Source organism: Melospiza georgiana, chromosome 4 (assembly GCF_028018845.1).
Source record: "Melospiza georgiana isolate bMelGeo1 chromosome 4, bMelGeo1.pri, whole genome shotgun sequence".
NCBI classification, from domain to species: domain Eukaryota; kingdom Metazoa; phylum Chordata; class Aves; order Passeriformes; family Passerellidae; genus Melospiza; species Melospiza georgiana.
In genome coordinates, this window is record NC_080433.1 from 35,166,460 (window position 1) to 35,179,562 (window position 13,103).

Genomic DNA, 13,103 nt, shown 5'->3' on the forward strand with positions numbered 1-13,103 from the left:
GAGGAATTTTTAATGTAAATTCTATGTATTATTTAATATAAACAATATTTTCCTCATATCTTTATATTTTAAAAGTGCTAAGCCCAAGGAACGCTGCTTGTCCAACCTCCCTGCATTCTCTGTTTCTTACAAAAATATGAAGAGAAGTCCATCACAAGTCTCTCTGGATACTATCTCTATTGATAGTATGATGCTAGAGGATCATTTGATAGAGAGTGATGGAAGTGATAGTCAAAGCTTTCTGGAGAAAGGTAAGCAGGTTGCACAAAATATTTTTAAGCAATACATGAAAAACTTATTTGTTATTCAAGTCATGCTCAAAAGGATTGTAGTCCAGCAAATCCTGGATACTTTACAAGACTATTTCTGTTACCTTCACCAGTAATATAAAGTGTATTCACCACATATAATTTCAGGGGAAAGCAATAACGTGCGCTACTTAAGCAGCACTATTTAATTTTGACACTGCTTATTTTTCCTCTCTTAAGTAAAGTAAGAGCATTGAAGTGCTGTGTTGCAAATTTGAATTAGGCAGAACTGGTTCCTTGCTATGCTTGAAAGCAACTGCTTTGGCTGCAATACTTACAGGTTGGAGCCTGAATCAGTGTTACACTTGAAGTGGTAAAGAAGCTTTCATTTTAGAAGTGGATAAAAAAGAAACGAATTTTCACTAATGCTCTCTGTGCTAATTACCAGTCAGATAGGTTTGGTAGTCTCCCTGCAGTTCATCCCTCAAGGAGTATTTCCCAAGTATTGACTGTCTAATAGCAGGTATTTGTCCAATTCTTGCTCATGTGTGTATATACTGATGAAATAATTTTCCCATGTCAGGAAATAGAGTAAGAAGACCTTATTGATACCTCTTTTCTGATAATTCTAATTAGCATAAGATTGTTTTTTTTCTGTAGGATTTCTCTTCAGTCTAGAGCAATAATGAGAAGACTGCAAGCCTGTTATATATTTGAATTGTAGGAGTATTCCTGCATGTGCTTATGTGGGAGTATGCCATGAAATACACTTTCCATTTTAAATAACCTTTATATGTCTTTTTAGCTTGTTAAACAATATTTAACTGCAGGTTAAGTATCTATGCTTTCCAATTGTCAAGGAATCACTATCATGATTATGATTGCTCTAATAAAAAGATATGTAGCTTATTTCTCTAAACATATAAGCGTCTGCTCTAAAGGCACTGTGCGGTATTTTAGATACACAACTTGAATTTTTTTTCTGGCTGCATCACATTTATATTATTTGATTTGGAAGACTAAAAAAATGCCTTCACAGGTTTTTTTAACAATGCATGTGGAGTGCAGTATTGGTTTTGTCACTATATCCTGCTTTACTTTTGATTAGCATCTAGAACTTGGAACTCTCTATAAGAGGAATGGATTTGGCACTTCAGTTATAAATATTTTTTTAATAAGCCACTCAACTCGTATTAAAAAATGAGTTAATGTGTGCATTCAGTAACAGTCACTGACTTTATTCTTAATGGAGAAGTGATTAAGATTATGCTGTGCTAAATTCACATTTTTTCTGATGTGTGTTTGGAAGGTATTACAGCCACAAACTATCAAAGTCCATCAGGAAATGTCCATGAAGGAGGCACAGTGATGGAAAATTGTGATGGGTCATCTCCAGATGCCATGAGTGCTGCTTCAGAAAATGCCCATGAGACTAGTGAAGAAATGGTAATGTTATTGAATTCCATTAGAACACATGATTCTGTAAATTAAACCTTGAAGCACAAATAAAATGTCTCCTTTTAGAGGTGATTTTTTGAGTCATTAGAAAAATGAACCCAAAATACTAATAATGATGATAGATACACATCTTCTGATACCAAAGCTGACTTAAAACTGGCTTCTGCTTCTTTTTTAAAAATACTGCAACCCTGTAAATAGAGAAAAAGGGCCGACTACTATGCAGATAGCCAAAGTTTAGTAGCCTATCCTAGCTTTTTAACCTGGTTTGATTCAGCACTGCAAGTGCTTGGTTGTGCTTATGATATGCATAAAGTTGAAAGGAGTTGTAGGTAATGTCAGATACCTGATATTTCAGGTAACACATAGGTCATGTGCTTCTCTTGTCAGTAAGGAAACTGTATTTCACTTCCATGGCTTCTCTAGCCAGTTCTGAATTGGCATCAGTACAAGTGTCTGTCTTTGGACAGGCTGTTGAGCAATCTATTATGAAGCCAATGTGTACAAAAAGAAAAGGATAAGAAAATGAGAACTTTTTGCTTCTCTGTGAGCAAGGGCTTTCAATACAAATGGCTGTTTTCCTTTTGTGATGGAAAAGGTTGAGACATACCTTACAAACAATAATCACTGTAAAATAATTTTATAATCTTATATTGTTTTATCTGGGTTTTGTTGACAGATGTCTGTTGTGGTTTTTCAAGTATTTGGTATTAATGGTGAAATTGACATCAGAGGAGAAGACACAGAAATATGCTTACAGGTCAATCAAGTGATACCAAACCAACTAGGAAATATTGGTGTTCGACAATATCTGTGCAACAGAACTGTTGGTAAGAGCTAACAATTCAGCGTGTTGAAATTGGAGCTGGAAACATTTGTTCCAAGTGAATAAAAATGAAAACACAGTTTTATGTTAGCCTAGCATCCCTTTTATGCTAGTTTAGAACTCTGATTTCTTTCTTCATTGCCATACATTAAAAAGGAAGAATAAATAAATGGAACTGTATGTGATCGTATGGGTTAAAAGGTGCATTGCATTGAATTCTGGTCATTAGTTTGCTTTTTTGAAAATAAAGTAAGCTGCATTATGAGGGGGTTTTGGCTGGGGTAGAATTAATTGTCTTCCTAGTGACTGGTATGGGGCTATGTTCTTGTATTTTGGTTTTTGTATTAAACTGTCTTTGTCTTAAGCCACAAGTTTTCTGGCTTTTACCCTTCCAGTTGTCTCCCCAGTCCCACTGGTGGGGGGTGAATGAGAGGCTGTGTGGGGCCTGGCTGCTGGGGGTGTTACCATGGCAAATTGCATTGTGTTACTGTTTCCTGAAGGTGGAACTCCTTATGACTGTAATAGTATTTTGCTTTATGTACCTTCCTTTGAAGGAATGTTTCTTTTTTTTTCAAGATCAGTTTCTCTAGATTAAATGACACACACTGTTTAAACAGGCTTATAATATGTGGTTTAAGAAAATTTTAAACATTTCCTCTGTCAGGAAATACAAGCTTTAAAGATAGACAACTGTTTTTAGTTTGGTTTGGGTTGGGTTTTTTTGTTTGTTTTGGTTTTTGGGGGGTTTTGTTGGTTGGTTGTCTTTGGTTTTTTTAAGCTTAATACAAATAGTATAGTTTCACGCCAAGTATTTGCACAGCTAGATCAACCAGTGTCTTTCAGAGCTGTTCTTGGGCATGAGTACAATATATACACACTTTGCCAGAAAAACTGAGTTCTCGTGGATGATTTGTTTTCCTTGTCATGATGTATTGGTGTGGCAGCTCATGTCACAGTCTGCTTTATTCCCCTCTGCCAGCCTTCTACATGGATTGCTGGATGTTGCACTGTAGGGTTTTTGGGGCAGGTTCCTGACGCACCAGCTTCTCTTCAGTTCCTTTCTGAGGAAATAGCTGTAGCAGCTGTTGGCTGCCATTTTCTTGTTCCAACCTTCTATCAGCATGGCTTTTGTTCAGCAGGTGCTTCAGGTTTGGAGGTGGTACAACCTTTGATCCCCTAGCTAAAGAACACATTTTCCGGTAAGCTGAGCCACTGCCAGCAGCTGCTGCCTGAGCAGCTGTTGCATGATGTTGTAGTCAGCATCTGAAGGCTAGGAAAACATCCAGCAGGGAGCACTCATGGCTGACCTTCAGTTCATACAGGCAAATTGACTTCTGGTTATCTGCCATATCCTCTGTAAAAGCTGGAGGGAGTATATAATATGAACATACCACCTTCCTGCTCTTCTTTGTATCTTCAACTGGAGTCTCTCATAGTGATAATGCTTCTCAGCTGATAATGAGAGGCTTGTGCAGTCTAATTATTTTATGGGTAGAAAGGATATAACGTGATTGGAATCTCCAAATACTTCTACTTTGTATCTCTTCCTTTCTCTTTCTGGCAGGTACCTGAATGGATGAGCCAACAACACTTTTTTTGGTATTTTATGCATTTTTATGCATTTTTATGCACTCCTATTCTGTAATGTACATATTCTCTCGACTGATCTTTTCTCTTCACTGTGATTTCTGTACTGTCAGGAATCTTCTGCTCCTGCTCCCTGTGTCCCATATTCATTTCTATTAGAACTAAAAGAGAAAAAGTTTGGAAAAAGCTGAGAATCAGATCAAAAGAGACTGTTTAAAAGAGTTAATAGTAACAAAATACAGCTAAAAGAACAGGTGAGCAAATGTGTATGATAGTATCCCAATAAAAGCAACCTCCCTCTTCAAGACCTTTAATAAAACTTTCTCAAGTGCTGCATTAACAATTGAAACCAGTAATCTGAGGAACCATGCAATGCAGTGAATACTCAACTTATAATTACAGTCTCCAAGATACTCTGGATGAAAATAACCATTTAAAATATACTATGCTGTTAATGCAGTAGATGTAAAAAGGGAAGAATGTAGCTAAAAGCTGGACTAAGTTGAAGGCTACATGGCAGCTGTGCAATTCCCTGCAGGGCTGGATGCAGGACTGCTACTTTAGCTGATCTTGCCTGGCAGCAAAACTAAAAGAAGAAGGGATGGAGTATGGCAGAATTATTGTGGGAGGGCTGTGCTTTTACTGAGATCTAATCATGCTGAACCTGCTTCTTAGAAGGCAACAGCAGTTCACAGCAGCTTCCAGATTTTTTTAAAGCATTTTTTACTCCATCTTCCCTTGACTCTGCCCCTTTCAGGTATCTGCAAGATAACTAAAATTGACTCAAGGCTGAGACTAAATGTGTGTTCTTTTCCTCTGCTCTTTTTCTGTACTTTGGATCCTTCCAGCAATGATGCAGGCACTCTTTTCAGGTGCAGAAATACTTAGGACACCTACTGCTTATTTCTTTATCTGTATGTGTGGGAAGTATATGGATCCTTGAGGTGAAACAAAGTTTCCTGAACCAGTTGCAGAGATTCATTGAACAGTGTGATCATTGTTCTTCTTCTGGAGAGTATCTCTTTCTCCTGGGCTGCTGGTAGTTTATTCACTTTTGTCTGGACTGAGCCTAAAAAGATAGTTGATACTTGTAGTATGGTTGCTTGGTTTTTGGAGTGGGTTTTTGTGGAGAAAGGGAATATGAGATTTAGCGCTTCTCAAACATTGGAAAGATGGAAGGATGGAGTCGTGGCTGTCAGTGTTGTGGAAACTCCTATTCACAGAGGTGACAAAGGGAGAGATTCTGGATCGTAGCAGAGGCTGAAGGTTCTCATGTTCATCTTGTCATTGGTCTTTGTCAGCCCAGATCGACAGTGTGTCTATCTACCCCGACTCTAGTGCCAGTAGATAAGTGCACAAGTCCTGACTCTGCTGCTGTGCCAGGTCATCCATGAACCTGCACACTGCACAGGAAGAGGAACCCAATTAATGTACAAATAGAAAAGCAAATCACTTACTTACCTTGTCAGACTGCTGTAGCTCTAGGCAGCATCTGTTGCATGATGAATTGACATAAGGCAGTGATTTTTCTTGAGTGTCTTGAGGTAGCTTTCACCTTTCAATGCTTGTTTTTTCTGTTACTGTGATTGTGCTTCTTGTCATAGAGATAATTTCTGTAGGCCAGCCATCATAGTGATGACATGACTTGAGAATCCCATGGGGAACTACTTTATACAAAAAATGGTTACTGCTCACTGCCCACCTCCCGCAATCTGGTTACCTTAAATTTTTATTTTAGTTTTACTTTAGTTTAGTTCATTATGGTTTTCAGAACTTTTTATGTTCAATTTTGTAATTGTCCTTACTGATTAAAGATACTGACATTAGCAGGAAAGTGACTGAGATTTTTAGCATTCAAGTCTATTGCCGCTCAAGTAATGCATATGTGGTCATACTCTCTATCTTACTGCATTGCTGCTCATGGTTCCCAAGTCAGGAAGTTCAGCCTTTCCAAGAAAATACCTGCTCTCCTGAGAGAGTGAAGTGACTTTAATGTTTTTCTGAATTGAAATTTAATGACTTAGTGGAAAAGTATGCAAAACAATTGGTTATCCATCGTCGAGGCACCAAGGAAACAATTTTATTTTTGTGGATGGTGATACTTCTGCATTGTCTTTTCTCTTGTCACAGTGAGGTACTAGCCCTTATATGTACTCTTTATTTTTGTACTTTGAAGTGCTATACTTAGAAATTTGCTCTGAAGTTCTGTATTTGCAACACTGCTTTTAATGAATAATAACTCTATGATACTTCTTGGGAAGTCAGTTGGACAATAGAGGTGGAAATAATTACATCATAATTGATTTTCTGTACAATGCAAAATTTTAATGCAAATTTGTTTTCTTTTTGCAACAGGTTCTGACTGTAAATCTGTGGCTGGACCTGTTAATTCATCACCTGAGATTAGTCTGAGATGGGAAAGCGGGCCTAGTGCTGTTGTACATTCCCTGCTAGCTGTAAAAAATGGGTTTCTTCAGTGTCATGTGGAGAACTTCAGTGCTGAATTTCTAACATCTTCTCTTACAAACATTCAGCATTTTCTAGAAGATGAAACTGTCGCAGAAGTGATGCCTATGAAGATAAAAGTTTCTAATGCAAGGATTAATTTAAAAGTATGTTAACAATGAGATACTTGGCTGCTCCAAAAAAAAAAGTGTTTTTGTTTCTTTGATGATAAACTACTAATCTGGATACAGTTGACTTCAAAGAAACTGCTGGCATACTCTGAAAGGTCTTTAGATAATGCTAAAACAATTTTAAAATCCATAGATTTGGTTAGCTCTGTGGTATGCCTGGAGGGGAATTTTCTGCATGAACAAGCTATTTGTATGAATTAACATTTTATACTTTTTCCCCCTCTCCCCAATCTTTCTTGTAGAGTGACAGTGTCTGGGAATTTTATATGTAAGGTTCTAGAGGCACAAGGTGGGTTTTTCTGGTTGGGCTTTTTTGCTTAGCAAAGGATATATTTTCTAATTACAAACCATTTTGTAATTTTACCATGGATTTTAAAGGTTATTTCTTTTTCCTAGTTGGAGGGTAGCTCTTGCAATGAAAGTTAGGTACAAAATAAGGAGAAGGGTTATAGAATTACAGTACAAACCACTTGAACACAACCCAAATTTCATGTTCTTCTAGAAACAGATACTGAACAGTGCAAGCATTTTCAGCACCATATCTTAAAATAGTAACATTAAGAGGACACTTCTGTTCAAGTCTCTTAGGGGACTTTCTTTCAGACATTTAAATAAGAGGGCGAATTCTGTGCTGCACAGCCACTGAATATAAAGATAAGGACACTTTTTTGAGGGGTGTAGAACAACAGAAAAACAAACAAACATAAAGAATTATTACATTGCTTTGGACAGTAATAATCACCCATACAGACTTTGAACAAGGCGAGGATTGGAAGAGCAGCTCCAGTTCTACATCTGGGGCTAAGGTCTTGATTCTGCCAAGATCATTATTGACTGGAAGGGCAGTTGTCTTGTGTTCTACTCAAAATGCATCAGTATTCCTTCCCTCAGTGATACAGCCCTTCCATCCCCTGAGGATCTTTGGGCACTCTTAGAGTTGTTCCTTCTCTACAGGATTAGCATAAGCATTTTCTCTAAGAGCTGTGAATCTGTTCCTCAGATTTCAGTGGATCACAAACATGAATGCCTAAATGCAAATAGCAAAACCTTTACACTTAGTCACTTGCATTTAAAACCAGGATTGTTCTGGTTTATTGGCAAGAAGGCTGACTTAAGCAAAATGTTCTTGGGAAAGCAGCTGCTTGAGATGGCGAATGTACAATAATAAACTGGCAACAAGATTCTGCTTGGCAGCAAAAGCACCAAAGTGCTCACTCAGCAGTGCACACAAGTCACGGTGCAGTTACTCATGATGGTTGACAAACTGCAGATTTGACACAGAGATGATTAATTTCTCTAGTGTTGTTGGGTATTATAGTGTGAGAAGATATGGTTCAAATGTGTGCTGCATTGCCTGTTCAATGCAGTAGGTTCTTTTATTTCTTCTGCATGAGACTTCATGCAGTGTGTTTCATGGCAAGGGAGGAATTTGGGAAATATTATTTTATTGTTTGCATTTTCTGTTGCAATCTCAGTGCTGTTTCAAGAAGCTTTTGAAGCTGTATCTCAACAGCTTTCTTGGTACACATTTAATGCTGATATGTATAGTTTCTGATTATACTGGCTTCATTATTCTGTTTGACAGGGATAATGAACTATAAAGATTTCCTGGGGAGACCCCAAGAAGTAATTTGTGAAGTTTCTCTTGTGTTAAATACAGTAGTATAACTAAACTGCAGCTGGTGTCATCCCAAACTAAATTCTGAAAAGACAAAATCTGCTCAAGAATGATAGCTGTACCCATTCAATCTTTAAATAGTTCAAGGGAAGATCAGACACTATATAGCACAGGCTTCTTATCTGTGACTCAGCTCCTGAGCTAACAAATGTCTTGAGTTGGGGTATAATCTTATTGAGATGTCTGTAAAAACACTTTGAAGTATTTTTGTTGGACTCTATATTGAGTTCAGCAGACTTACTCCAGAGATAATTTTGAGCCTTTAAAACGATCCCTGGGGGAAAAGAAAGGAAGCCAAAGTTTAGTGGAGATCCCATTAGAAAATTCTGCTCTGAAACATTCCCTTTCAAGTTTCATTAAATCCACTTATGTTTAAATAAACATCCTACTTAACTATTTTCATTTCCTTGTAAACTCATTTTTTATTATGTGTGTTTTTTAGGATGACAGTCCACGTGAAAATCTTAAGGCATCTGAGCTGGTACCCATAAAACTGCATATTGACATACTCTGGATAGAAAGAAATGATGATGGCACTTTTCTCATTAGAGGTTTGTATGTTGCTGCACCTTGATCTCAATTCAATAATCCTGTTGTTTTTTCCTTTGTGCATACTTGTGACTAATTACGAAATGATAACTGTTGATAATTTGTGTAAGCTGTGTTGCCATATGCCATAATTCTAAGTGTAGTCACAAAAAAAGAAGATTACCTTTTTGAATAGTGTATTGGCTGTGATAACCCACAGTTGAATCAATCTGGGAGAAATAAAAAATATGCTTATAATGTCATCAGGATATGCTTCATCAGTGCATATCACTTCATCATGATAAGTTTAGGGTTCCTTTGTTCTACCAAGCAAACAAAAAAATTGCCTTTCTTTACAGATTTTCAAGGTGGTTGCTGTCTTTATTGTTTTGTGTTGCAGGTAGTTGTAGAAACTACTGCAAAACCATGACCCTGACTTCTTCCCTTAATGTACAACAGTATATTTTAAGAGGTGTTATATAGTGTACTTCACTTACAAATACTAGAAAATTTCTTTAATGGCAAGTAATTAAGATTATTTTCTAATTTAAAAATGTGATTCTGCAGGTTTATCTCACTGTGTCTTTAAATGTAAATACAGTCTTCAGAGGGACCTGGAGACACTAAGTGAATAGCAATAGTAATAGTTCTCAAATTTCTGATTATTCAGATTGCATATTCTGTGGTGATGATACAGGTCGATATAAAAATGTGTTTATTTTCTCCAGGCTGGAAGTTACCTATTGTTTCTTTCTTCCTCTAAAAGGTTATGAGTTTTAATTAAATTTTACTCTTAAATTTGATTTTGAGAGGCAAATATTAATGTACTTAATATTATAAGTATATTTGTTTTAGGTGGATTTAATTTTGTACTGATAAGAATAAAGCTTAAAAAAATTTTGACAAAACCCCTGAACACTATTTCTGTAATGCAGACAATCAAAAAGTAAGTGATGTGTCAAAGATGAAGAATTCAAGCAGCACATTGCAGCAAGCAGTGGGATCTGTTGAATATAAAACACAGGACCAAGCCACGCAGACTACTTGGGAGACACCCAGACCTTCTAAATCAAGCAGGGATTCATCTGACTTCCTTAAAAATGAGGTATAAACTCATTTTGACTTCACTTTTCCCCCCTCAAAATTATCTTACAATGATTATTAATCATAATTGTAAGGCTATCTGGGGGTGGGCCTGTGATAGACTTTTGTTTAGAAATCTGTTGGAAATGGAAAATATGGATCGTGGATATTATGATGTGGTTCAGCAATTTAACACTGCTTTCTAAATAGTGTAATAATACACTGCACACTGACCCTTTTCCTTTAAGTCAGAAGAAATTTTATAAGGGAGTTTTCTTCTCCCCATCTCCTTCATTCCTGTACAACACAGCTACCAAAAACAAGGGACTTAGCTGTTTGGTCAGATCTGTACTCATCTATCAGTCATACCAGATTTTGAATGGACGATGACAAAATCCACACATTAATTTTGCTGTTTTTCTCACTGGGTAAGAATCTGATCCTAGAGCTCACAATCTTGGGTCATTTCCGTTCCACTCCAGGATGGAAATGGCACAGCTGAAACACTATCTATCCCACCTTTTGAGCTGATTGCATTAACTCTCTCCATGTTCTACGCTCACTGACTGAGAATCAGTTGCAATTGGCTCAGCCTCAACAAACCTCTGCCCAGCAATGAATGGGAGCGTTTGGTTTTTCAGAAGTTACTGAAATGGAAAAAGTCATCAGTATGGAGTTATGCTAATAGCTTTCTTTTCTAACCCCTTCATTTCAGCTTATTGAAGAAAATGAATGTCTCAAACAGGAACTAGCCAAAGCCAAAATGGCTCTTGCTGAGGTCCAAATGGAAAAAGATGCCCTGCTTCATCGCATGAAGAGGATGAATGTTGATCATCAGTAGGACACTTCTGTTTGTTCAAAGCATCATCATCATAACTGCAGGTGGTGGTGGCACCTAAAATACTGTCTGCAAATCACTTGAAAATGTGGTTATTTTTTTGCTTACAGACAGTTTTCTCATTACAAAAAAAAATATTTGTGAACCAGGTACTCTTCTGAAATTATCATTAAACATTGTAACTTTTCTCAGCCCATTTTAAACTGAAATGACTTTGGAAAAATCAGTTTATACTGTACTTTATTAATTTACTGAGGAAAAAATCATATCATCTACTTTTAATATTATCAAAGGAAATGTTATTTTTTAAATGTTTTCTGAAAAGTGGATGGTTCTGCAATGAAAGAAGGTGCCTGGGTACATCGCAGAGTCCATGTACCATGCCTCACTAACAAGGCATACCTCTTTTTCTAAGGTTATGTTTGATTGTTACCAGAAGATATCTATAGATAAGAGGTTACATTTGCACTATGATGATACAGGCTAGATCCTCTAGAATAGTATAGCTACTGAAAATTAAAATACCAGCCCTAAACTGGCCCTGCATTCAGTGTAATTTGCCCCGAGAGGATTTTAAGTACAATCCTCTGGTGCTATAGAGTTCCATATATCCTTTCCATATGCACTCCTAAAATAAAACAGTAAATGCTGGAGAATTTAAATAAGAGGGCATACTACTGGGCTTTCCTTCTGCTTGAAGGTCCACTGTATCTGTACAGTTGATGTAATTTAGACATTCACACTTTATTTTTCCTTTCTCTGTGAAGAGGATATAGCCCTGATATAGGATCTGGCCCTTTGTGACAGGTGAGCTTTGAGCCATTTTGCATGCGTGTCTGATTCCTGCACAACTCATCAGACATGCCCAAGGATTTGGTTCAGTGTGTTTAAATAAATAATGTCAGTGCTTGTGAGGGGGGAAAATCCTACTGGGATTCATTAGTTGTATATTGCTCTTTTTTTTGATAAAAAAGCTGTAGAGAATCACTTAATTACCCAAAGAAATTGTGAGATTACATGAAATGTAATTATACAGTTTAAATTATGGGTGATTTGTACAAATTGAACAATAATTTTCAGCTAAAAACTGGTACAGATGAATAAGCAAAAAAGCACAACACCATAAAATAGAGACTTTAAGAGTGTGCTTCTAAACAATTTAGGAAACAACGTACAAAACCATACATGCCTGTAAGAGATTGTCTTTGCTGGAAGTAAAACTGACTGAATAATTTAACTAGTGACCTTGAATCTGACAAATGAAAATCTTTTAATTGCTACCACAATTGTTTCTGCTCCATAGGATCTTGGAGGGAAGTTCTGTTTGTAGATAAGCAAACAAATCTCAAAAAATATTTAGTATCGTGTGGTTTGACTTTGCATACTCAGGTTGTCAAACCAGTTTTAATTAAATTGTTTTCATTATAACTTTTTTGGAGGACACATAATTTGCACTGCTGGAAATAGTTGTTGAAAGTGTGCAGATTTTAACCAAGAACTCTGTGGAAGAACTGGTTCAGGCACTATTTTAAAGCCTGCCATATGAAACCCTAGTTGAAACTCTTCTTAATTCCCATGGAAATTTTTATTTTACTATTCTGAATTAGATGAAAAAATATACACACAATGTTTCTATCAAAGAAATGAAATATTTGTATTTGAATAGTTACATAAGACAACACAGTATTAAATATGAGTGGTGCAATTTCACATAAATATGATGTCAGATTCAGGGGAGGAATTCTCCTTTGGTTTAACTCTGGTTGGTACTATTAAAGTAATTTTTATTTGGTTTATCCTTGCCAAGATCTAGTTGGAATTATTTTGAAGAAGGAATGTATAGAATGCTTCGTAGCATGTTGCTAGAATATTACATTGAGAATTATCTAATTTTTAAAAAGAAATAAATAGCAATATCAAATGTCTGGAGTTTTTTTACTACATAAACAAAAACTTGCTTGTTTTGAGAAAAACCAATTGCAAACCAAATCCAAAATAACAGCCCAAAGCAGCCCTTCTCAGTACAATTGTTGAAATTCAGGGTATCACTTCCTAGCACTTCATTGTAACTGGATACATTTCTAACTTGATGGCCGTTGCACAGTATTGAACATCACCTGTGGGCAGTTCAGAGGAGATGGGTGTGCTTGGTTGTGAGCTTGACAATACTGAGAGTGATAGTACAGTGTCATTCTGAAATTAGTTTTGCTGTTGAAAAAAC

General features: G+C 36.6%; 1 protein-coding gene across 2 annotated transcripts in view; it reads left to right on the forward strand.

Moving 5' to 3' along the window:
- BLTP3B (bridge-like lipid transfer protein family member 3B) overlaps positions 1-12,803 on the forward strand; it is a 47,393-nt gene extending 34,590 nt beyond the window's left edge. For both annotated transcript variants that reach the window (XM_058022436.1, XM_058022435.1), the window contains 7 exons: positions 76-251; positions 1,558-1,694; positions 2,386-2,536; positions 6,475-6,731; positions 8,876-8,984; positions 9,897-10,066; positions 10,760-12,803. In XM_058022436.1, the coding sequence (XP_057878419.1) occupies positions 76-251; positions 1,558-1,694; positions 2,386-2,536; positions 6,475-6,731; positions 8,876-8,984; positions 9,897-10,066; positions 10,760-10,885 (1,126 nt within the window). In that variant the 3' untranslated portion in view covers positions 10,886-12,803. The remainder of the gene's footprint in view (positions 1-75; positions 252-1,557; positions 1,695-2,385; positions 2,537-6,474; positions 6,732-8,875; positions 8,985-9,896; positions 10,067-10,759) is intronic.
- Positions 12,804-13,103: the final 300 nt, after the last annotated feature.